The 25,398-nt window shown below is 44.7% G+C and overlaps 1 protein-coding gene across 1 annotated transcript; it reads right to left on the reverse strand.

The window, feature by feature from the left end:
* Positions 1 to 16,087: 16,087 nt before the first annotated feature.
* Positions 16,088 to 24,680, reverse strand: LOC128822765 (uncharacterized). The gene is made up of 4 exons (XM_054004574.1): positions 24,629 to 24,680; positions 24,469 to 24,530; positions 16,669 to 17,250; positions 16,088 to 16,129 (listed from the first exon to the last, which is right to left on the reverse strand). The coding sequence occupies exons 1-4, from the start codon at positions 24,678 to 24,680 to the stop codon at positions 16,088 to 16,090; spliced, it is 738 nt and encodes a 245-aa protein (XP_053860549.1).
* Positions 24,681 to 25,398: the final 718 nt, after the last annotated feature.

The following is a 25,398-nucleotide window of genomic DNA, read 5'->3' on the forward strand; positions in this document are numbered from 1 at the left end:
TTGACTCGAGCTAGGGAAGATTTACAGGACCCCTCTGCCAAATGGGGAAAAGGTCTTTATTAATGAATCTTCAAGGATAGTAGGAGGAAAACCAGTTACTGGATGTGAAATGGAGGTTTCGGGGCTTCACTTAAGTTAGCAATATGAATTAAGTATTTAAATTTTAGCTTGTCGAAGTGTGTGTTGAATTTTAACCTTTTACTTAAGAAACCTCTGCCATGGTACAAAGGGCATAGGAAAATGCAAATTTCTGAAGCTTCTTGCGATAAAGAACAATACCGGGAGAAGACTAAGGAATGCAAGAAACCTAGATAAAGGAGCTCCTCTGTCTCCAAGCTGATCAAAATCAACAGATGTACTCAGATAAGCACCAAGGGACCAAAGTGTACACGCAAGGGAGAAAAGTTCAAAAGTTCAATCACAAAGAAGACCACGGCCTTCAGCCTCAGAGTCCACCAAAAAGACCCCCGTGCAACCAACACCATGAACAACACATGCTCAGAAGGGCGTTGATCTAATTACCATGCAAAGCGAGGACAGGCAGGGCCAGGGGTTGAATATGCCTAGAATAGTTGTGCAATGTAATGTATATAAAACACCTTTGTGAATAAAGATGTAGCTCAGACCAGGGCTCAGGGCACAAGTTTTCATGAGAGCTATCTCGCTTGTGCCGGGCACTGACAATACATACTCACTTCATAACTACATCAGTTTGGGGAGTCTATTTATTCCGCATATTGCTTCAGATATACTATAGTAAAGGGAAGGGAATTGCAAGAAGGGAGGGGGAAGCTACCATGCACATGGTCAGCACAAACCACAGAATTCTATGCCTTAAAAAAAGCCTGCAAAGTATATCAAAGAGATTGTGAAATACATCAATCACTTGTTTTAATTTTTTGAAAGTTTAATAGCAATAAAATAGTTATAAAAATAGTAATACAAATTAGAGCAATAAGAATTTGGACAATCAGAGTTAGGACAATAAAGAACAATAAAAAGCAAAGAATTACAAACGTTCTGATGCTTTCCTCTTGAAAGCATGGCTCACTAACAAAGGATTAACCTTTAAAAGCAATAGCCTGTTGCATATTCATATGTCTCATACATGATGCATAAATTCTTTTCAAACAAAGGGTGTTCTCTGGTTATCGTCAACTTCTTCCCCTTAATCCTGGTGGCTCCTTAAAGACAGAGGAGGTGGAAGGATGTTTGTCTTTTCCGATAAGGAGGCCTCTTGGGGATTTTGGTGTCTTGTTGCTGTTACCTCTGTGCGAAGAATTTCTTGAGCTAGTTAAAAAGTATCTTACATAGCATAGTTTCTATTTTAACATTATGTTATAACCTAAAACTATATTTAACACACTACTTAAGAGAATTAATACAGCATAACTTTCTAACATAACACATATAATATTCATTTTAATATTTGCGAAAAGCCAATCATAAAATACACATTTTTCACAGAAAGGTAGTGAATATTTACAGATTCCAAGTATGCATGTGGGCTGCTAAGTGAGTTTGGAAAGCTGGAAGGAGAGAAGTTTGTTAACTTGCAAGGAAAAACATTTGCTCATGCAAGCTCAATTACTCACTTGTTGGAGGTGGTGAATTTACCAAAAGAGGTAGAAAAAAGAGCTGCTAAGGGACATCAGGCAGACCACTCAGAAGAGACAATAGGTAATCAACTGGCCAATGGAGATGTTCAAAAAGCAGCACTTCTGCCAGAGGTCTCTGGGATCCTCCCTTTGCTCCCTGTGACTCAGCTATTGCCAGGGAGAGGGGGGAAGTGGTGGTGGTAGTGCTGTCTTTTTCACCAGAAGAGTTGGAGATAATTAAAGGTGGTGGGGCAGAAGAAAGAGGGGAGAATTGATTTACAAAGGACAGTAAACAGTGGGTGCCAGGAGCTTTGACCCTGAAAGTATTGGGACAACTCCATCAGGGGAGTTGCTGGGACTCTCGAAGATTGGCAGAGAGTTCTTCAAGATGTACTGACTTGGGTCTTTTTGTTTTAGCAAAATGAGCTATTGAGGGGTGCCTGGCTAAACTTAATAGCCAGACTACCAAAGAAATTGCAAGGCAGGGAAATGACCTTGAGCTATATGTCCTTTCCAGCGATGTTGGGTGTATTTTGCTGAGATGCTGTTTTGATTTGAAAAGACAGGTGTCTGCTAAGGAAGGCAGGAGCTTAGCTTAAAATGGAAAATGCAAACCCCCTCCATCCGAGTAATTATAATTTTGAAATTAAGGGGCTTTCAGTCAAAGATATGGGAGTAGGAACAACAGTTCTTCATTAGGGAAAAAAAATAAAAATAAAATGAAAATGCAGTAAGAAAAACAACACTGACAGAGTCAGAATATGACCTGACACCCTGTTGGTCAGGGTGTTGGTAGCAGTCCTATTAAATGGTGGCTGCAGTCCTCCTGGAGTGACAGATGTGGTTCTGTTGAAGCAGTGATCCTGTAGAAGTGTGTAATTTTCCTCTGAAGGTCCAGTGGTGGTGTAGATGGGCCTGGTCTTCCTCTGGGAATCCAGTGGAGAAGATAGCTGCTCCTCTGGGAATCCAGTGGGGAAAGGCTGCCTGTGGTGTTCCAAAATCTCAGATTATATCCAGGTAGGAATGCTTGGCTCCTCCCTGTTGGGAAGGACAAAAATTTGACAAGAAAGTTTAACAGATATGTATGCTTGACAAAAAGCTCTCTGAATGTAGAATCTGAGAACGAAATAGAGATGGAAGCAAGTTTTGATATAGAAGAAAAGAATTGCTGAGCCAGTCTTACTGGATAACTAAGAAGGCAAAGGGTATGTTAGTTAGAAGGGGGTTTTATGGCTTAGAGCAAAGGATAAACCCACCTCAAACAGAAGATGTTTTTACCAAGCAACCAGATACCACAGGCAAACAAGACATGTCAATGTGGCAAGTAGAAAAAAGGTCGAAGAATTTTCCACTGCAAGAAAACTGAAAAACAACTTTAAGCTTAAACTATAACATACTAACTCATGTGATTGCATAGTATTAATCATAATATAGTAATGATAGTAGTTATGATAGGCTGTAGGTAAAAGTAAAGGTATAGATTGGTTCTTATGTATTAAGATGCTCAGCAAAGAAAAGTATATAATGCATTGTAACCAAAAATAAAGTGTCTTCAGGCTTGTCTACAGCTGGAGCTGACAGCTGTAGGCGCAGGTTCTGTCACCCACAACCCTGGACTGTTGTAACATCTTGGATACAGTAAACTCCATTTTGAAGAGCCGCCTGAAGTCCAGCATCTCTTCAGGCTCTTACACCTCCTCCTCTGGGCGGAGTATCTCACAATGGGATGATGTAATTTTATCAGTCATGCAGTGAGATTCAATAGCCTATTAACAGACAAAATTTTCCAGAGGGAGGATTGGTTGTGAAAGAAATAAAGAAAACCGCCCCACCTGGTTTTAACAGATGGCCCAATTAACAGAAGATAACTGCCCCACCTCTAACAGATGGCAATAGAATACACACCCCCAGCCACATCTTGCATTTCCAGCCCAAGACAAATGCCCTGGGCAAAAGGGCATAGACATCCTCTGGTAGTGGTGTGCCAGCTGGCAGGGTGACAAGACACATTTCTAGTCGCTTCAGCAACTATTTGATCAGTTAACAAACGATTTCTCAATATGGGATTGTGAAGGCAGTGGACTTGGATGGGGGAACTAATTTTACAGGGGATTATGTAAATCCTTTAAGGGATTATGGCTGTTTTGAGAATTCAGGGGGACCTCCATACCCCCTGGCACCCTGAGAATTCAGGTCAAGTAGAAAGGATGAATGGAGGAGTAAAGAAACACCCTCTGAACCAGGTGACAGAAACTTAAGAAGCCATGTGTATGGCTTTTGCCATTAGCTTTGCCAAGAATAAGAGCCAAATCCAAGGGAATATTCAATTATTGCCCTTTGAATTGTTTGGGATTCTTACCCTGTTAATTTTCAATGTGGTGGGGAAGTGAAGATGCATATTTAAACCAGCATGTGGCCAATATACTGTGTCTTGTGAAATCTCTGACAGGAAGCCCAGTTAGCACAAGACACTGCCTTTGGACTTTGTTGTTCATAACATCCAGGCAGAACTGCAGGAACAGCAGTTCGGACAGCTGAACACAGGTGGACCCATCACACTTGGGTCAAGGTCTCTAAAGCCCCAGAGATCTGGATTCCTCAACTAGAAGGATGGAAGACCTCAGCTATCAGTAGCCATAGACGAAGACCTCTAGTGATTAATGGACTAGTAAGAACTGTCATTATATACTTTGCAAAAAATGCATATTAAATGATTGGCTCTTCACAAATATTAAATTGAATACTATATGTGTTATGTTGGGAAAGTTATTTTGTAGTACTGTATTAATCCTTTTTAAGTAGTGTGTTAAATATAGTTTTAGGTTATAACATAATTTTAAAATAGAAACTATGCGATGTAAGATGTTTTTTTAACTAGCTCGAGAAAGGGATGAGATAATGAAGAAATTCTTCGCACAGAGATAACAGCAACAAGACACCTAAAGAGTTATTGCCTCCTTATCAGAAAAGACAGACACCCTTCCACCTCCTCTGTCTTTAAGGAGCCACCAGGATTAAGGGGAAGAAGTTGACGATAACCAGAGAACACCCTTTGTTTGAAAAGAATTTATGCATCATGTATGAGATATATGAATATGCAACAGGCTATTGCTTTTAAGGGTTAATCCTTTGTTAGTGAGCCATGCTTTCAAGAGGAAAGCATCAGAACGTTTGTAATTCTTTGCTTTTTATTGTCCTTTAGTGTCCTAACTCTGCCTAAATTCTTATTACTCTATTTTTATAACCATTTTATTACTATTACACTTTTAAAATTTTAAAACAAGTGATTGGCATTTTCCACAATTTTGGCGCTGAAGCCCATGAAGTAACACCTCGCTGTCAGAGCCCCAGGGGATTCCGAGTGGGGGAGGCGTGCCCTGCCCATTTGGCAGCCCCTCTCTGTTTCTTCTGGGTGACCGACAGACGCAGGTTGCAACCAGTGGACAAAGAGAGACAATAAAACAAAGGAAAGGGAAAAGATTCCCTAAACCACGGTAATTGGCCCCTAAGACCAAAGTGTGCATGAAGACAAAGACCCGAAGATAAAGCATAGATAAGTATTTGTTTGGACAGGGCGGATAAGGGGGGGATGAATGTGTGTGAATGAGAGGCGGGCTGGTTATCCTAGACCTGCCAAGTGATTGTGGTAGTCTCCCATGCTGTGGTTTTGTTTTTTCGCAAGAAAAGTGGCCAATAAAGAGACAAAGCGAGTGAACAAAAAAAGAGTGAGAGAATCCTCCCCGGGGAAACTGGGACTGGGTCTCAGGGAAGGGGTGGGACGCCTTGGAGAGAGGAAGCTGAGGGTTTTCCTGGCATAATCCACAGGGAAAGCGGAATAAAATAAAGCAGAAAGTGTAGAAGGGGCCCCTAAAAATTCTGCTGGGTTGAGGGATGAGAATGCCCGAGAGCATCCAGGATTAAACCTGCTGGGTTTAGGGATTGGTACTCCCAAGAAAATCCAGGGTTGAGCAAAATTCTACCAGATTGAGGATAATGCCCAAGAGAATCTGGGGTTAGACAACACAGCTGGATTGAGGGAGAATGCCCGAGAGAATCTGGGGTTGGACAACACAGCTGGATTGAGTGATATCCAAGAGTACCGGGGCTGGCCAGTATCATCTAAAATTGTAACAGGTCATTTGAAAGTAAAAGGTACCTTACTGTTGTCTTGCTGTGTGTGAGAGTGAGTCACACACAAAATCAGCCCCAGCTTCCCGGGCTGGTGGGGGCTGTGGCAAAAGGGCATAGGTGATCTGCAAACAAACCATTGCTCCCCCGGGCATGTGGAGGGGGCCGTGGTTAAAGACTGTGAGTGACATGCAGATAGTGTCACAGGTGAACTGACACCAGAGGTAACCAAATTCAGTGTACTTCCCCGAGGCTGGGCGGTACTGAAGTGTAGAGAGGCTGACCTCAAAGCAAGGGGGGGCGACAGTATCGTAGGACCTTTTGGCACTGCGGCTGTGAGGGGTAGTCGTGTGACCCATTCCTCAAGGTGAGGGAGTGGAGAGTCCAGCTTGGGCAAGGCGTGGAGGTCCGAACCCCTGACTCTGAGGCTATCTCTAGGGAAGAGTGATAGCCAAACCTCGGGGAGGTGTAAGGGGTCAGGGTGGGGGCCTACATAGACCAGTGAATCATAGGAAACAGGAGTCCCTTCGTGTAAGTCTAAGAGGTTTGCTAACATTTCCTTCCTCTGTCCAATAAAAGAAAAGGGAAATGTTTGGAATGCTGAACCTAAGTCAGTAGTGAAACTTAGGGGTGCCAGTACTTAAGGTTCTGGGGTGTTGAATAAAACCTTACACAGTCCAGGTGGGCGAGACACAAGAACCAAAAACTCAGCTAAGCAGAAGTCGAGAAGTATTGTGAAAAATGCATATTAGATGGCTCTACGCAGATATTTACTATATGTATTAAGTATATTGATTAGTTGTGCTGTATTAACATTTTAATAGTATGGTAAATGTAGTTTTGTAGTTAAAATGAAGCTTTAGTAGTTAAAATAGAAACTATGTATGTGCGGGTTTTTTAAAGGAATGAGATACTCGCTTCGAGATAACAGTCACAGAACACCTAAATCTTCCAGAGAAGAGGAATTTATGGTTTTCTTATCAGAAGAAGCTAATTTCTTCAGGCCTTGCTCAGACTCGAAGATGCCGTGGGGATTAAAAGAAGCAGTTGACATATACCAGACAGAGTTTCTTGTTTTAAGTAGAATGTATGCATAACCATGAAATATTTATTAATATGCAACAGTGTATTGTTTTAAGGGTTATTCCTTTGTTCACAAAGCATGCTTTTCATGGCTTAGTGCCCGAGAGCATCCGGACATCTGTAATTCTTTGGTTTTTATTGTCTTGTAATTGTCCTAACTCTAAATTTTTATTACTATAATTGTATTACTATTTTTATAACCATTTTATTATTATTAAACTTTTTAAAATTTTAAAAACAAGTGATCGGCGTTTTTCACAATTATGGTAGCAGAGGATGGTTTCTAACACCTCTCTGCCGGTGCCTTAGGAGAGTCAGGGTGAGGAAGACGTGTCCTGCCCTGTTAGGCAGCCTCATTCTGTTCCCCTGGTGTGACCGACAGACGCAGGTTACGATCCGATGGACAAAAGGGGGCAATAAAACAAAGAAAAGGGAAGGGATTCCCTAAAACTGCGGTAATTAGCCCCTAAGACTAAAGTGTACACGAAGAACAAAGACCCAAGGACAAAGAATAGGTAAGTATTTGTTTGGACAGGGTGGATAAGGGAGGGGATGAATGTGTGTGAATGAGAGGCGGGCTGGTTATCCCAGACCTGCCAAGTGAGTGCGGAGTCTCCTATGCTGCTTCCCGTCCTTTTCCCGAGAAAAGCAGCTAGTAAAGAGACAAAGCGAGTGAACAAAAAAAGAGTGAGAGAATCCTCCCCGGGAAACTGGGAGTGGGTCATAGGGAAGAAGTGGAACACCGTGGAGAGAAGAATATGAGGGTTTTCCTGGCATAATCCACTGGGAAAAAAAAGATAAAAAAAAAAGAAGAAAGACGAACACCTAAAAGTGTAATAGGTGATTTGAAAATAAAATGTACCTTGTTGTCTTGTTGTGTGTGTGTGAGGGTGGGTCCCGCACCAACAAGCCGTTTCCCCTGTGGGTGGGGCCTGAGGCAAAACCCGCAAAACAAGCCTTGTTCCCCCGGGCGTGAGGGGGAAGCTGTGACTACAAAGTGTGAGTCGTATGCAGACAGCCTCAAAGGTGAATTGGCACCAGAGGCAACGAAATTCAGGGCACTTCCCGGAGGCCTGGCAGTACTGAAGCCCAGAGAGGCTGACCCCAAATCAAGGACGGCACAGTATCGTAGGACTTTTTAGCACCGTGGCTGCGCAGGGTAGTCGTGTAACCCATTCCCCCGAGGGGGGGGGTGGGGAGTCCAGATCGGGCACAGTGCAGAGGTCCGAACCCCTGACTCTTAGGCTATCTCTAGGGAAGACGGATAGCCAAAACTCGGGGAGGTGGAAGGGGTCAGGGTGGAGGCTTACACGATCCGTGATTCTCTGGCAACAGAAATCCCTTTGTGCAAGTCTAAGAGGTTTGCTAACGTTTCCTTCCTCTGTGCAATAACATAAAAGGAAATGTATGAAGTGCTGACCCTAAGTCAGTGAGAAACTTAGGGGTGTCAGTACTTAAGGTTCTGGGGGGTAAAACGCACCTGTAATCAGTGTAAGGCTCGGCAGGACGTTCGACCTTACCTCGGCAGGGAGACCAAGCTTCCCAAGCCTAGTAGGAGGGTCAGGCTTAAGCCTGATCAAAGAAATAGAGGAGGGATTTGTAATGAACAGTTTCCACGTGTTCCCCAGAGACGTGGGCAGGGCCTTCTTAGTTCCCATGGCAACACTGAAAAAACCTACTAACTCTAGCTAAGTACCAATATTGAAATGTTAATTAGCTAATTGCTCTGTTTGTTTTCTCTAAACTACCTGGAGATAACTGGCCTCCCACCCCCCCACGCTGCCATTCTGGGATAAACATGCAAATTAAAAAAACCCTTAGGATCATGGGAGTATTTTTAGGAGCTAAAGACACCCCTAAATCAAAAACTAAACACAGTAGAGGGGTCTAGACAAATGCCCTAGCTGAGGAAGAGGGAAACAAATCCCTTGATTGACTTTTACCCATCACCATCACCTAAAAAAGAATAGACTAGGTTAGGCTGGGAGAAGCAGGGAGACAGAAAGGCAGAGAGAGAGAGCCCTGTGCTGCCACCACGGAAGGAGCGGGGACAGCTGTTGTTCTGGACTTCAGCAACAGACTCTGCACGCCACGCCTCCTCATCCTCTGGCCACTGGTGTGCCACAAGGAAAGAAGAAGGGACAGCTGCTGCTTTGGACTTCAGCGACAGACTATGCACGCTTCCTTCCTTTCGGCGTCCTGGGAAAAGCTACAACAGCAGGGGCGAGCTCCGTTCGGGCCCCCGGCCCAGCTGATCTTTTTAATAAAGAGCTGAACATTAATAAAGGCATTAGCCCTGTTCATTTCAGGGAACACCAGGTTTGCAAGTTATGCTCCCAGGATCCCCATGCCCTCACCGGTCTGTATAAAACCTTACACAGTCCAGGTAGGCGAGATACCAAAAAAACCCCCCAACAAAACAAACAAAAAAATACTTGACCAGGCAAAAATCTAGAAGTATGAATGAACAGGCCTGAGGGTGTGAATGTGTGTGAGAGTGAGTGAGAAATAAAGGTTAGTAAATGGAGATGAATGGAAGTATATGTAATGTAGATTGTTTATTTTGAGCTTCACTTTCCCTCCTTAGACGGAGGTGTATTGTGTTAAATAGTATTGTGAGAAAAAGGGGCTTTTATTTTTTGTGTGAGTGTAGTCAAAAGAAAGTGGTATTTAAATTGTTAGAAAAAAAAAAGTGAAGAGCGGAGGCAGGAGACGAATAGATAAAATCTTGAAAAATGGGAGAGAAATCTGGTAAGATGGATACAGGAAAGAACAAAAGGAGTAAAAAAGTACCAACAGAAATACCCCAAGATAGCCCTCTGGGAGTTATGTTAGCCAACTGGGAAAAAAAACCTTGTACAAGAAAAAAGGACAAGGTAAAGATACAATTCTGTATGTTCGAATGGCCAACAAAGGAAATAAGATCTGACCACATTTATTGGCCCAGGTACGGCTCTTTTGAAAATTGGATTTGTCAGGGTCTAAATGTATTTGTGAATTCAAAGGAACCGTTTAATCTAGAAGAGAATATGCCACATGTTGGACAGGAGATTTTAGGAGAGTAAAAATCTTTAAATTATCAGAGACCCCTGAGACAAAACAAGAAAAGAAAAAGAGGAAAGAGAGGGGAGCAAGAGAAAAAATAGGCAGCGAAAAAGAGTGGGATACTTTGCAGGTCTTGCCCCCCCCCGTTTCCGCTCACACCCCCACCGCTCGCGGCTGAGCCGTCTCTCCCAGGTCCCGGATTGCCGCCCGCTTCAGCTCCGCATCTCCCGGTCCCACAGCCTGCCCCGGTCCCGGCTCCTGTCCCGGCACCTGTCCTGCGTCCCAGCTCGCCACCTGCTTCAGCCCCGGTTCCCTTCCCAAGTGGGGGCTCTCTGCCTGCGGCAGCTTCGCCGGTCCCCGCCCACACCCCAACCCCGGCCCCGCTGGTGAATTTGCCTGCCCCAGTCCCGGCCGCCTGGTACGCAGCCGCCCTAACGGCTATGCCGGGGGTCCCGCTGGCTGCGTGGTCTATGACCACCGCTCCGACCGCACTGGGGGTCCCGTCGGTCCCTGCCATCCCATCTCCGATCGCTTCCCCCACTGCCCAATCCCCGGCAGCCCTGCCCGTGACAGCGGCGCTGGGCACCGCCGCTGCTGCTTTGCCTCTGCCGAGAGCCGCAGACGCAGACGCAGCCGCTATTAGCCATATGTAGGCTGTCCGCGCTCCCGTCTGGTATCCCCCGGAAATACCCCCTCCTTTGGCGGTTCCGGCAGCAAACCCTGCCCACGCTCCGCCCTTGGAGGACCGAGCCTTGGCGCTATGCCCTCCCCTCACCTCCCTCCCTGCCCTGAGCTCGGTGCCCTTGGTAACCACAGCTCCGGCTCAAAGTTCTCCCTCCCTGGAGGAGGCCCCTTATCGAAACACTAGAAGTTCAGTTAAAAGACAACCCTCTCCTGATTCTTCCTCAAAACATGGGAAAAAGGCTATAGATGATAAAACCCCAAAAGACTGGGATAAAGGGATTAGTCTATTTCCACTAAGAGAGATCCCAAAGGGAGGGGGTGTAATGGGATTTGTAAATGCTCCTTTGACTTCTTCTGAGGTCAGAAATTTTAAAAAAGAAATCAAAGGGATTCTAGAAGATCCCATTGGCACAGCTGAACAATTAGACCAATATTTACGTCCAAACAATTATACTTGGGAAGAAATGCAGTCTATAATGAAAATAATATTTTCTCAGGAAGAAAGGCAATTAATCAGAGCAGCTGGAATAAAAGTTTGGGAAAAAGAAAACCTGCAAGGCCCTCCAGGAGAAGAAAAAATGCCAACAACACCTCCGGAGTGGGGTCAAAATAATGACGAGGGGAGGAAACACATGAATGAATATCGTAATTTAATAATCAAGGGAATACAAGAGGCAGCACCCTGAGGACAAAATGCTAAAAAGGCTTTTGAGGGACAGCAGGGGAAAGAAGAAACTCCAACTGAATGGTTAGACAGACTTAGGAGAAATATGAAACAATATTCTGGGATAGACCCTGAAAGTGATGTGGGAAAAGCTTTGTTAAGGATTAACTTTGTTACGAATGCTTGGCTAGATATTAGAAAAAAAATTAGAAAAAATTCAGGATTAGCATAATAGATCATGAGATGATTTATTACAGGAGGCTCAGAAAGTTTATGTCCGGAGAGATGAAGAAAACGCTAAAGTGAAAGCAAAAATTATTGCAGCCGCCATGCGAGAAAACAATTACAAGAAAAATCTAATACACTCAGGCACTACTCCTAGATATGAAGGTCATAGAGTGAGGGGAAAGGAAAAGAATAGAACCCCAATGCAAGCCAAAGCTCAGGAGCATTCCAGAAATGTCTGTTTTTACTGTGGCGTCCAAGGGCATTATAGGAAAAATTGTCCTAAGAAGGTAAAAGATCTGAAAATCTTCCGAGAGTTGGGCACAGAAGAGGAATAGGGAAGTCATAGGCTCTATTTTTTGGGGGACAAATACCATCTGGAGCCTGTGATAACTTCAAAAGTGGGTCGCCAAGAAGAAGAATTAGAATTTGTGGTAGACACAGGGGCAGAAAGAACCTGCCTATTAAATATTCCAAAAGGTTATATGTAAAAATTCCCTAGGTCCCCTTTGAACATGGTGGGGAATCCTACATGGACACATAAAAGACAAAAGGCGCTCTTCTCCTCTGGACTCAAATCCTGTTTATTATAGGAGCCACCTTGGATCCAGGCGACGCCTCTAGGGGTAACAGAGGCCGAGGCATCTAGTGGCATCCAGGGGGAAAAAGAGAGACCAAAGGTGTCGTCCAGGGGGGGTTTGAGCCCAGGGAAAAAAGGGGTGGGGCGGAACCAGGAAGCCACATCCAATGGGACACAGGTGAGGAGAGGGGGAGGGGGGAGCTGGTCAGGGAGAGACCATCACACCTGAGGCTTAGCGGTGGGAGGGTAAAGGTGTGTGGAATAGACCAATGTGACATAGTTCAATATAAAAATGACTCAGTGCAAATTCCCAATCACCCAGTGCAAAACAACAACTAAATAAGCTATTTAGTGCATCACAACAGTTATAGTGTGAGCAGAGACACTAAAAGCAACAGGGGCAAAAGGAGAGAGTTTCACAATTCCTGTTGTTAAAGATGTGGTAATTGAGGGAGAAACTAAAATTTGGATGGGGGATGTCTTATTGGTCCCTGGGTCAGGTAGCAACTTATTGGGAAGGGACTTGCAGGTGAAACTAGGAATAGGGGTTATACCAGAAGACAGGAAGATGACAGGTAGAGTTTTAAAACTTGGCAAAGAGGATGACGAAAAAATTAACAAGGAAGTTTGTGCCGGGGAAGGAAAGAGAGAAGGATTAAATATTGACCCCATAAGGGTTACAATTGAGAGACAAGATTGTCCCATACGTGAACATCAGGGTCCTATATCCTTAGAAGGACAGGAAGGTTTGAAGCCAGTAATAGAAGGACTAATAAGGGATGGGACATTAGAACCTTGTATGTCTCCTCATAATACCCCTATTCTCCCAGTAAAGAAGCCTGATGCGAGTTACAGTGTCGTAGTTTGACATGGAAGTGAATTTTTTCCAGGAAGTTGGGTCAAACCAATCAGTGGTTGTCCTAGGGTGGCTGTATGATGCCTTTATCCCCAATCGTCTGCCCTGTTTATGTTGAAGTCTTGTTCCAAGAGTGAAAAGAGGAGGGAAGAAGCTCAGGGTTTGTTTTCAAAAAACTCACTCCCTCCTCCACATTCCTGCTCCGGGACGGTGTTGTCTGCAGACAGACGGACAGCGAGACAGAGCTCTCCTTTGCTTTTTCTAGTTAGTTTTAGCTAGCTGAGGCAGAGAAGTTCCCTGGACTGTGTTTTTTTCCTTTCTCTGGATCTGCTCTGGACTGAACACCAGAAGAGCATCAGCAGCTCACACCTGTGGCCCAGCGGGCCGGGCCTGGGCCGCGGCATTGCCAGCGCCGGAAGGACTGGTCAGAGACTGAGTGAGCTGAGCTGCAGCCCGGGGGGGGGATTTGCTCTGAATTTGTCTCTCTTAGAGTGGCAAGAAGTCTTATTGTTTAATAGTGTCTAAGTTCTCTTGTATAATAAACAGGTTTTTTCCACTTTTTTCCTCCAGAGGTATTTTCTCCCGAACTGGCTGGGGGGAGGGGCCAATTAAATCTGCTTTCCTAAAGGAACCCTTTTGTGGGGGGGGAGGGGAATTCTTTCCCCAGACTTGCCCTGAACCAGGACACTGGTCAAGTTTGGATATTGGCACCTAGAGTGACCACTGAAAGTATAGACACGCCTCTGAGAACACAGGGGGTTAAAAGCAAGAACTCCCAAGAGAACTCTCTCTTTTAGTTCCGGTCGTCAGAGAGTGCAGACGCTCCCCTGCCCAGCTACGGGCTGGGTGGGGGAGGGGAAGCCACGCAGCCTTGTCCAGGTAGAGTGAGGGGCTGAAGGTCTGGAACCCAGCCAGCTCCTGGACGGAAGGGTGGAGAGGAGCGGAGATGCCGTTGTCCCCCCCCCCCCCCCCCCCCCCCAAGACAGAAAGAGACAGAGAGCCTGGCGGCACCTAGAAATTTGCTGGCAGAAGAGAGAAGGAGAAGGGGGGGGATGTCCAGCGTGAGAAGCGGCGGAACGCCGGACTGAGATATCAGCCGTCCAGAGAGTCTGAACGTTTAACCCTTTCCAGGAAATGAGGGCTTTTTAAAAGTATTACTCCTCCTTGACTTGTAGTAGAAGAAAGATAGTCCGAGAACTGAGATGTTAGAAGAAGAAATATTTAAATAGGAAGAGATGACGAAGTAGCTTTTAGCTGGACTTTTCTTGTTAGCCATAGACTAAACCAAAATCTCCTGCAATGGAGACTGCATTTTAGAGGGATGCAGTGGTGACCCAGAGAGACCTGTTTCAGCTTCAAGCAGCACAAGAATAGCGAGAAACGAAGAAAGCTAAAGAAAGAATGGTGATACCCTCTGTCTTCGGGAAGAAGATGAGTCCTGTTTTTGGACCCCTCAGCCCCAAGGGAAAATGGGGGGGACTGTAGTCCCAGGATGAAAAACTGAACTGTTGTATCTTTAAGTCCGTAGCAAAGCATCCTTAAAAGAGCCCTATGAGCAGTCTGTCCATGCACAGTAGTGAGAGCACTGTGACATAGAATAAAGAGTGTCACACTAGCAGATTTTTTTTCCGGGCAGTTGCCATGTGTAACAGGGAAACACAGGGGGGCAGCTGTGTTTCCTAGGGGGGGTCTGTGGTACAAGAGAGACTTCTCTCTCCCTTAATAGTTTAAGCATAAATTACCTGAAAGGTAGTAATTTGATCAAGAATCCCGAGTAATGTTTCATGGCTAGGTATTTTTAGAATTGAGAGGAGGAGGGGTGGTTTAAAAAGTCTTCATCCTAAATTTAGTTTATGTGTTTTCTGTATTAGTAATAGTTTAATAAAGTTTTTTTCCTTATTATTAAGCTTAGACCTGCTCTGCTCTGTTCCTGATAACATCTCACAGCATTTATTTAAGAAAGGTACATTTTCATAGAGATACTAGCATTACACCAGTGTCAAACCATGACATACAGGCTTGTACAAGATTTAAGGGAAGTTAACAAAAGAAATTGGACTCGCTACACAGTGGTACCAAATCCTTATACTCTTCTAAGTAAGGCCCCTCCCCAGCATCAGTGGTTTAGTGTAGTGGATCTTAAAGATGCTTTTTGGACTTGTCCACTAGCCAGAGAGAGCTGAAATAGCTTTGCCTTCGAATGGGAGGACCCACAAACTAGGAGAAAGCAGCAATTAAGATGGACAAAATTACCACAGGGGTTCACTGAATCTCCAGACTTATTTGGGCAAACTTTGGAAACAATACTTCAAGCTTTCCCTACTCCTCCTGGAATACAAATTATCCAATATGTGGATGATCTTTTACTATCTGGGAAAGCAGAAGTTGGAGAGGCTACTATAAAACTTTTGAATTTTCTCGGGGAAAAAGGATTAAGGGTATCAAAAAGGAAATTGCAATTTGTAGAACCAGAGGTAAAATATCTTAGACACTTAAAAAGTAAGGGTAGCCAGAAGCTCAATCCAGAGAGAATTGCAGGAATTTTATCTCTTCTCCCTCCCTCTTCAAAGAGGGAAATCAGAAAACTTCTTGGATTATTGGGATATTGTAGATTATGGATTGATGGGTACACAGAGGTCGTAAAATTCTTGTATGGAAAATTGACAGAGGGAAATGATAGAAAGTAGACAAAGGAAGGTGATGTTAAACTAGAAGAACTGAAGTTAAAACTGGCCTCAGTACCAGCTTTAAGCTTACCCTTGTAAGAAAAACCCTTCCATCTGTACGTGAATGAAGAAAGTGGGGTAGCTCATTGAGTTCTGGTTCCGGAGTGTGGAAGAGTAAAGAGAGCAGTAGCTTATTCATCAAAGATGTTTGACCCAGTGAGCCACGGCTGGCCAGTATGTATTCAAGCTATAGCAGCTACTGCAATCCTGGTAGAAGAAAGTCGTAAGCTTACTTTTGGAGGTAAACTAGTTATGTGTACACCTCATGCGGTTTGAAATGTGTTCAACCAGAAGGCTGAAAAATGGTTGACAGACTGTAGAATGTTAAAATATGAAGCAATCTTGATAGACAGTGATGATTTGCCACTAGAAGTAAACAGAAGTTTAAATCCAGCTCAATTTTTATATGGAGAAACAGCAGATAACTTAATACATAATTGTTTAGAAATTATACAATACCAAACAAAAGTTTGAGAAGATCTTGAAGAATAAGCCCTTTCAGAAGGGGAAATAATCTATGTGGCTGGTTCCTCCAGATGTCTACAAGGAAAAAGAATGTCAGGGTATGCAGTAGTTGATGGAAAAAACATGCAAACAATTGAAAAAGGAAAATTACCTTCAAACTGGTCAGCTCAAACCTGTGAATTATGAATCAGGGACTCATAAATTCTGGGAGGCTGGACAGGACAAACGCAGATACGCACCCATGTGGTGAAACGCATGTTCTCCGTTTATTGTTTGTAAGATAGCAGTTTATATACACTTCAATATAGTTTACAATTGTGAGTACAATTTCATTGGCAAGCAAACATTGTTTGTCTTTGTCTTAAGGTGGTTAAAGTTTCACACTGCAGACCTATACTAATTCACACCCAGAAAGCTCAATTACACTGTGGTTACCTTAACATAATTTGTAACTGCGCCACAGACTGAATTTCCAACTGCGTCAGAGGCTTCAAGGCCTCACCAAGGCCTGCATCTGAGGCCTAGGCTGGGGTAGCTCAACCTTCTAAATATAAATCGTGCTCTCTTTCTCTCAGAAATTCTGCTACAATTCCCACTTTTTCTTTTTGAGCTACCCAGATTGACTCGAAGGCACGGTTAGTCATTCTCTGCATGCACTGCAGTAAGCAAGGTATAACAACTAGAATAAGTATAATAATAAGAAAAACTACAATACTAAAACGAACTAAATCTTTGATCCAATCAGTAAAACCTAAAGAATTGAGCCAGTTGGCAAACGGAGAGTCTACCACAAGTTTCTTCATTTTGCCTTTCAGTTGCATTAACTGTTTATAAATTAATTGAGAGTGGTCTGATAAATTCATGCAACACATGACTTCAAATTCTTCACACCCGTGTCCTTGTGCTAAAAGAAGGAAGTCAATGGCGGCTCTGTTTTGCAGAACCGCATGACGAATGCTATCTACATCTGTGGCAAGCTCACTTAACATTTTAGATGTTATATTAATTTGTTTTCCTGTCCAGCAGGCCAGGGTTTTCAATTGTGTGAGAGCTTGCGCTGAAGCAACTCCTGGGGAGAAGATGGAGGCTAGTATTATAGATGTGCACCCCCATAATGATACTTCCTCTGGACAACTGGGGTCTAGTTGGAGAGCACTCCGTTTGGCTCGTCGAGGTTTCTGGGGGAATCCTAGAACCTGATGAATGGTGGGAGCAAACAGGGTTAAATTACCAATATAACATGGGCCTCCCATAGCTTTTTGAGGCACTGCAGACCAGGCTTGATCCCCACAAATGAGGAAAATTCTTGGCGGCAGCTTTCTTGGAGCACTTTTTGGTGGTATCACGGATTGTGTCCAATTGTTACAATATTCTGAATAATTATAATACAATGGAGATCTGGGAGACAACCCAGTGTTGTCATCTGTTGGCTGCTTTCCTTTTTGTGTTGGTGTAGTAGCATGAGGTCCAAATATCAAACAGTAATTTCCTGGAACAGAACCCAACAGATCGAATTCTTGAGGTTTAACATTAATAAATATAAGATTTTGCACAACAGCAACAACTTCCGCTCCCAGGCTACTTTTTGGATTTATTTTGGCCAGAGTCCAGGCTTTGAACTCTGCCATGGAACTCAGTGGAACTCCAATTAAACAAGTACGAAAAGGATTGGATGGTGTGGTCAATGACAAGCAGAATGAATCCTGCTTAGTTTTTGGGCCCAAGTGACCCACATATTTTGTCTTTTATCGATGTCAAGGATTCCAAATACTTTGGTTACTAAAACACTACTTAATAAAAACACTTTGACCCACCACATCTTTCCCACGTTCTTGATTGCCCCAAAAAACAAACTTAATTCTAAATACAGACTATAACTTATGATAAACTTAAGGTTATGCTTATGATTATTTAACTTATTTTCTGCTATTCTACTAAATTAATTTTCATCAGAATTAGATTTGTCACGGGATGTTCCAGGTAAATTGTCGTCGTCAGCGCAGTTATCACTGTTGGCAGGTATCTCTGCCTGTGGACACGCACGCGTAAATCTGGTTGGCACCCAAACTGGACCAGTACCTGTTGAAACACACATATGACCTCTACCAGAAAACAAAACAGGACTTGACCCTTGCCATTCACCGGTTTGCATGTCCTTGTGATAAACATAGAGTCCTGGAATCTCTTGTGGTCTTCCCTCCTTCACTGCTTGGTGATGTATCACAACTGCAGGTTCTTCTCTACCTTCTGCTAAACACAAATAATTCAGGGTAAACAGTACTTTTGACAATTGATTAAAAACATCAGTTTCATAATTTTGCTTTTGTTTGGGTAGATATTCTTTCAGGGTACGATTGGCTCTTTCTACAATAGCTTGACCTGTAGATGAGGGAGGTATCCCTGTGGTATGCTTCACCCCCCACTTCTGCATAAATGTAGCAATTTTTTGACCAACATAAGAAGGAGCATTGTTGGTCTTAATTTCTACAGGCACACCCATTACTGCAAAGCAGGAAAATAAATGCCTTTTTACATGAAGAGCCCTTTCTCCTGTCTGTGCTGTTGCCCAAATGAACTTTTAGTAGGTATCTTCAGTGACATGGACATATTTCAGCCTACCAAACTCTGGAACATGAGTTACATCCATCTGCCACAACTCTAAAGCTTTCAGTCCCCTTGGATTTGTGCCAAGTTCGAGGCCAGGCCTGTAATGACTACATTGCGGGCCGGCTCGAACAATCCCTTGGGCATCATTCAGGGGAATCTGAAATTGTCGGTGCATGGCTCTCGCATTCTGATGAAATGTCTCATGACTGTTGCGAGCTCTCTCAAAACTATTCTGTGGGGGAACATGAACAGCATAACTGACCGCAGCATCCGCCAATGCGTTACCTTCTCCTAAACCGCTGTTACATCGATGGCTTCGAATGTGCATGATACAAAAGATATGCTGACACTGTTTCAGCACACTCCGCAGCTGCAGAAACAGTTCTCCAAGATGTTGATTTTGGGCTCTTCTGAGGAGTGCATCTTCAATTCTTTGCACAACTCCAACTATATATAATGAGTCAGAAACGACATTGAGTGGTTCTTTGTTCCAGGTTTGGAAAGCCCAACACATGGCCTTCAATTCGAGGGTTTGTAGACTATCTTTTGTATCTCCTTTGATTAAATGTTTCAACCATTTCCCTCGTCATTGCCAAACACACATGGCTCTTTTGGTTCTTCGTCTGGCATCGGTAAAAACTGTCTTTCCCTCAACTGGTTACAATGAACACAAGGGTCTTTCCAACCACTGATAACGTTTGATGAAATACCACATTGGGCCTTTTGGTTGTTTGTTGTGCACCACTCCTGTGAAACCCAACAATGCTTCTTGCAGAGCAACGGAGTGTCTGAGCAGCCACTCTAGATCTTCATTCTTCACAGGAACACTGATGTCTGCTGGTTCTTTTCCATCAATTTCTAGAATTCTGTCTCTGCCCTTTCATATCAATGCAGCAAGAGCATCTGTCCTGCTCATCACACGACTTTTTGGTTGAACTGGTAAAAACACCCATTCAAGCAGGATCGCTGCTGAACCAGGTTGGGACTGCCCTTTTTCTTTTGCCATTGAAAGATAATGGCAAGAGGACAGGCATCAGCGTTAGAAAGGAACAGTGACAATGGCACATGTTCAATGCGACGAGCACTCCAACCATGCTGTAATTTTTCTGAAACTTGAATCAAGGCTTTCTGTTGTTCCGGGGTACAAACTCGAGGGCTGTTGGCATCACTGCCGTGGAGCCACGGTAGAAACGGTTGTAGATCATCACTGGTGATTCCTACAGTGGTACGAACCCACTGTAGGTCTCCAAAAAGTCTCTGAGCATCACGTAAGGTTGAGGTTGAATTTGTGCATCTGTGATCAGCCAACCTAAATATTTCCAAGGAGCTGATCATTGTATTTTTTTCTGAAAATACTGCATCTGAGGCCTAGGCTGGGGTAGCTCAACCTTCTAAATATAAATCGTGCCCTCTTTCTCTCAGAAATTCTGCTACAGAATTATATGCTCTAAAAAGAGCACTGGAATATTTAGCACACAAGAAAGGAACTATATATGCTGATTCAAGGTATGCCTTTGGAGTAGTACCTTTGGAAAAATTTGGGAAGAAAGAGGATTACTTAATTTAAGAGGAAAGAGATTAGTTCATGAGGGACTCATTTTAGAAGTTTTAGAGGTATTAAAATTACATGAAGAGGTAGCTATAGTACATATTTAGGGACACCAAAAGGGAATGACCCCAGAAATAAGAGGAAATAATTTGGAAGATCAGGAAGCTAAGGATGCAGCAGAAAATGGGGCCAAAAGAGTTATGTTAATATTAACTCCAAATGAGGAAAAATTGGAAATTCCAGAGTTTAGTGAAGCAGAGAAAAAAAGAATTAAGCAAGATAGGAGGAGAGCAAGATGAATCTGGGAAATAGAAACTTTCTGATGAGAGACAATTACTTAATAAAACGCTTACTAGGAAAATATTAGAAGACATGCATCAGAAAACCCATTGGGGTACCAGGGTTTGTATGATAATTTTTAAAGGATCTATGGGTGCATCGGGATTTTTGAAGTAACAATGAAAGTAAATGAAAGATGTATAACTTGCCAAAGGATAAATAAACGGTTATGAGAAAAACAACATTAGGAGGTTGTGAGTTAGCTCTTCAACCATTTCAAAGTATCCAAGTAGATTTTACTGAACTTCCTCAAGTACAAAGATGGAAGCATTTATTAGTAATGACGGACCACCTAACTCATTGGGTGGAAGCAGCTCCCACTGTCAAGGTCACAGCCAACGTAGTAAGTAAAACCCTTTTGGAACAGATTATTCCCAGATATAGGTGGGTTAATAGGATAGACTCAGACAGAGGAACGCATTTTACGTCAAAAGTGTTGCAACAAATAATTCAAGCCTTGGGGATAAAATGGCAGTTACACACCCCATGGCATCCACAGAGTTCTCGCCGGGTTGAGAGGATGAACCAGACTTTAAAGAGAATTTTGTCTAAATTAATACTGGAAACCCGAATGTCATGGGTACAATGCCTACCTTTAGCCTTACTGAGGATCCGAACACAACCCAGGTCCGGCCTGGGAGTGTCGCCATATGAGATGATGTTTGGGTTACCTTTTCTACCCACCATACATGAAAATGGTACCTATGAAGTAGGGGAAATGAGTGTTAAAGGATATGTGAACACCACTGCAAAAACTCTTGAAAACTTGCAGTTAAAAGGGATAATCCCTCAAACCACACCTTTAGACTTTAAAATCCATAATATTCATCCAGGGGAGTGGGGGCATGCAAAAACCTAGAAAGAACAGTCTTTAACTCCACAATGGGAAGGTCCTTTTCAGGTATTGCTGACGACCGGGGCTGCAATCTAGACCCGTGAACAAGGGTAGATTCACGCCAGCAGAATCAAAGGACCCGTAAAAGAACCCAAGGAGTGGACGATAACATCTGAACTGGGTGATACCAAATTGACTCTTAAACGAGGAATGAGTGGAAATGAATTGGGAAGACCCAAATTATCTAAGAAACATACAAAGAATAACACCAGATTGGGAAATAAGACCGAGTTTATATCGGTGGTTTCAAGTACCGTTTAGACAAGTTCTAAGACGCCTCCGATACCCTCCTTGGGGAGGAATACTACCATTTCAAACAGGAGGATCAGGACTGATTCAGATAGAAAACTCTTGTATTTTTGTGGAATGTGCCCATGTGGAAGACAGTGTGGGAATGCCATGGGAAACTACAGTCATTTAGGATAAGGAATTTCCCCAGAGTCCTCTGCCCCCCAACGCAAATGAGCACATGCCCATCACCTGTCAGTTTGTGGTTGTTATCTCCCCAAGTTCTGGAAAGTTCCCCATTCTCGTTGTTTCTAATGTGTCCCTCTGTAAACCACTCCTTCCCTTTTCCCTCATTGGCCCAGTTTATGTTAACCCATCCCTGCTTCTCCCTTACACCCTCTTCCCATTGGATCATTTGTACCCTAGTTACTCCTTCCCTCCCCAGTTATATACTCTGGCCCCTCCTTCCCCGGGGCTCTCGGAATCTGCTTTCCTTGAGTGTGGTTGTCTCCCTGCTCCTATTTCTGCCTGCCTACTCCTTCGATCAATCCTCAATAAACCTGCTTGGATTCCAGCAGCTCAAGAGTCCTTCCATCTTCCTGGTGGGGATTTTAATTATGCTATCCAGGCACCCATTGACCAGCCAACTGGGGGTCACCCTGTGGGACTCAGTCCGGGATAGCTCGCAACTGGCGCCCGAACAGACTGGACACTGGCCTGTCCAGCCCATGACGTCTCCTTCAGATTTTGGATCTGTGACCCGGATTCCCAAGGATTTCAAGTGTCGTTCGGAGCCAGCCCCACTAGAAGCTGCGCTTTCGTCAAGGAAGACCCCTTCTCCTGGACCTGCTGACACCCTCCAAACGTCCATCACTGCAGCTTCGGGGGAAGCTTTTGGACTTTGCAGGACCGTTAGGACCCCACCACCCCCCCAAGGCTCTTTTCTTTTCGCCTTTGTCCTTTCTGGGTGAGTCTCTGCAGCTTCGGCTGCCAGGTGCTTTGTTCAGTGCCTCACACAGGCTCTTTTGTTTCTGTTTCTCCTTTGCTTTGTGGGGGGAGTTTTGGGCTGTTGAGCAAAATGGGCAGTTGCCTTTCTCCAGCCCAATTGGAGTTTTACATCCAAGTTAAGGCAACCCTTGTTTTGGGGGATGCTTCATTTAAGAACGGGGAATTGAAAGTTTTGTTAATTTTATTTTTGAGCATTTTCCCAATGTGTCCAGGGAAGATGTCTCTTCTGTTTTATTTTGGGGGAGAGCTGGGAAATGTATATATGATATTCAGGTTGCGGGGAGTTTTAAAGTGGGACACTTTTATCCTGCGTTTGATTCTATTTTTAAGTTAATTAAACAACAGGGGGAGAGTTGGGTCCCCGGTTCTCCTACCCCTCATTCCTCCCTCCCCAATCCTTATCCCACTTCCCCTAGGGGTGGATCAGGAGCCAGACTCTGCCAAAAGGCACAGGGCTGCTGCCGCCGACTCCCTGCTTTCTCCCGTCCCACTCTGTCCCTTCTTCGTGCTGGGACTGGCCACCCCAGCCCGAGCCTCACCCGTTCCCTCATTCCTAAGTCCCCAGACCCCAGTTTAATCCCTGGTTGTAATGATAGTCCTGTTACACAAAATGGCACCAGCCACATGGCCGAGCACCACCATTCTAGAAAACCCAAAATGGTGCTTCTTCTCCTTCTTCACCCCCTCGGGTTCCCGCCGTTCCTTTGCCACCCCCTCCTTCGTTGAGCGCCGCCCCTGCGTCAGGTCCCTCCCACTCCACCACATTGATTGTTACGTCGTTGGGACCCGCCCCGCCTGTCCCTTTGACCACACCCCTGGGTATGCCCCCTGTGGGTGGGACCGGCCCACTGGAAGGCCACGCCTCGGTGGATGGGTCAGGCCACACCCCTCCCTCTCCTGCCACTTTCAGTTCCCACGCCACCAGAAGCAGAAGTAGGCGTGGCCGGAAGGAGGCCATCTTGGCCTGCCGGGGCTCACAACACTGAGACCCACCAGTCAGGCAGAGGCTCCGTGCCCTAGCCCGTCCTGCCTCCTCCTCTGATGAGGATGAGGACAGTGACAGCCCCCGCTTTACCATCAAGCCAGGGGAGAGGCTGGGCCCGGATCCGGGAGGAGGCGATCAAGGACAGGGACCTTGACCTTGCACATGACTTGGGATCCTTTGCGGCACCAGTCACCCACAAGAGGGGAAGGGAACCCAGGTGGGAGCAGCTACCTTATGTAGAAGTCAAAGAGTTGAGAAAAGCAGCCAAAGATTATGGCAGAATTTCGCGATTCTTTAAGAATGTCTTGGACTTGACTTTCTCTGGGCACACATTAGTCCAACACGATTTGAGGTACATAGCCAAAGCATTGTTTACACAAACTGAACTACTGCTTTGGGAAATTCATTGGAAAAAACTGTTAAAACCACTCTTAAAAAATTATGACCTCAATGGAGTGATGGGAGAGGGCAGCGAAGGCCTTGAGGCCCTCACTGGAGAGGGGGAATTTAGCCGGCTGGAAGATCAAATTCTACTGCCAAATAACCTATTAGATGAAATAAGAGATGCTGGCAAGGCCGCACTTTTAAAAATCCCAGATGGCACAACCCCCTCCAAAACTTTTCCTCCATTTTGCAAGGCCCAGAAGACACTTTTATTAAATTTGTGGATTGTTTACGAGAGGCCATCAAAAGACAGACAATGTAGAAGCCCGAGAGGAGCTTCTCAGAAAGATGACCATGACCAACGCAAATTCAGAGACCAAGAAAGTCCTGAGAGCACTGCCTCAAGATCCAGAACCTACCATCTCACAGATGGTCGAGGCGTGCTCGAAGGCTTCATCCATGGAACATACCATGGCTTTAGCTGTGAGCAAAGGGGTGGGGGAGGCCATGGTCAATTTAAGTAATGTTCAGTGTTTTGGTTGTGGCCAAGTAGGGCATATACAAGCTAACTGCCCCCACTGGCCACCTGAACCTCTTTAGCAACCACAGTTACAATCTCCGAGGCCTCCATTTGGGGACTTTCAACAGCACCGGCAATACTGTCCGGGAAATGGGCAGCAGAGCGTGATGCGGGGCTGCACAATGACACCAAATGGCCGACCGCAGCACCCCGGCCTGCCCACCAGCCTGCCTACCATCCAGGAAAACCACTGTCCGGACTGTACATTTCTATGGACTGCAGCCATGAGGACGGGCTCCGGTTCTTCTGCAGAACCAGCCAATTAAATCAGGATAACCGTCGGGTCCTCTGCAGCACCATCCATCTTTTGCTGCCAGACGAGGACCTCGTGAGAGTCCCTGCGGGATATCTACACTCACCCTATCGTGACAGGCCCACAACTGTCCTCCTCCTCGGGGACAGCCACAACACACCAGAAGAACTTACGATCATCCCCAAGGTGGTTTGTGTGGATCCTGGCAATGAAATCACGGTATCAGTAGTTTGCACCAACCCCCCATTTACTCTCTGTAAATGGGCCCCATTTGCTTTACTATACATCCTGGAGGGGCAGGAGTTTGACAATGAGGACAAGGACAAGCATGTTTTCTTTACTCAAAACATCTGCAGGGAAAGACTGTTGATAACATCTACCATTTCCTTTCAGGGGAAGTCAGTGACTTGGACTTAATGGCGGACACTGGAGCTGATGTCACCATCCTCCCTCGAGCAAAGTGGCCGCACGACTGGGAGTTGGTGCCCCCTTGTGGCACAATCTCCGGCGTGGGGG

The sequence above is a fragment of the Vidua macroura genome (genome assembly GCF_024509145.1).
Source record: "Vidua macroura isolate BioBank_ID:100142 chromosome W unlocalized genomic scaffold, ASM2450914v1 whyW_random_scaffold_74, whole genome shotgun sequence".
In the NCBI taxonomy this organism is placed as follows: Eukaryota; Metazoa; Chordata; class Aves; order Passeriformes; family Viduidae; genus Vidua; species Vidua macroura.

What these genes read in the sequence shown, in the direction of transcription:
- LOC128822765 (XM_054004574.1), bottom strand. Translation starts at nt 24,680, where the DNA reads ATGGAGGCCTCGGAGATTGTAACTGTGGTTGCTAAAGAGGTTCAGGTG. An exon ending in TAAAGAGGTTCAGGTGGCCA is followed by an intron (nt 24,531 to 24,628) that starts GTGGGGGCAGTT and finishes CTTTGCTCACAG; the next exon opens with CTAAAGCCATGGTATGTTCC. An exon ending in GTGCCTTCGAGTCAATCTGG is followed by an intron (nt 16,130 to 16,668) that starts GTAGCTCAAAAA and finishes TTTTCCTTGTAG; the next exon opens with ACATCTGGAGGAACCAGCCA.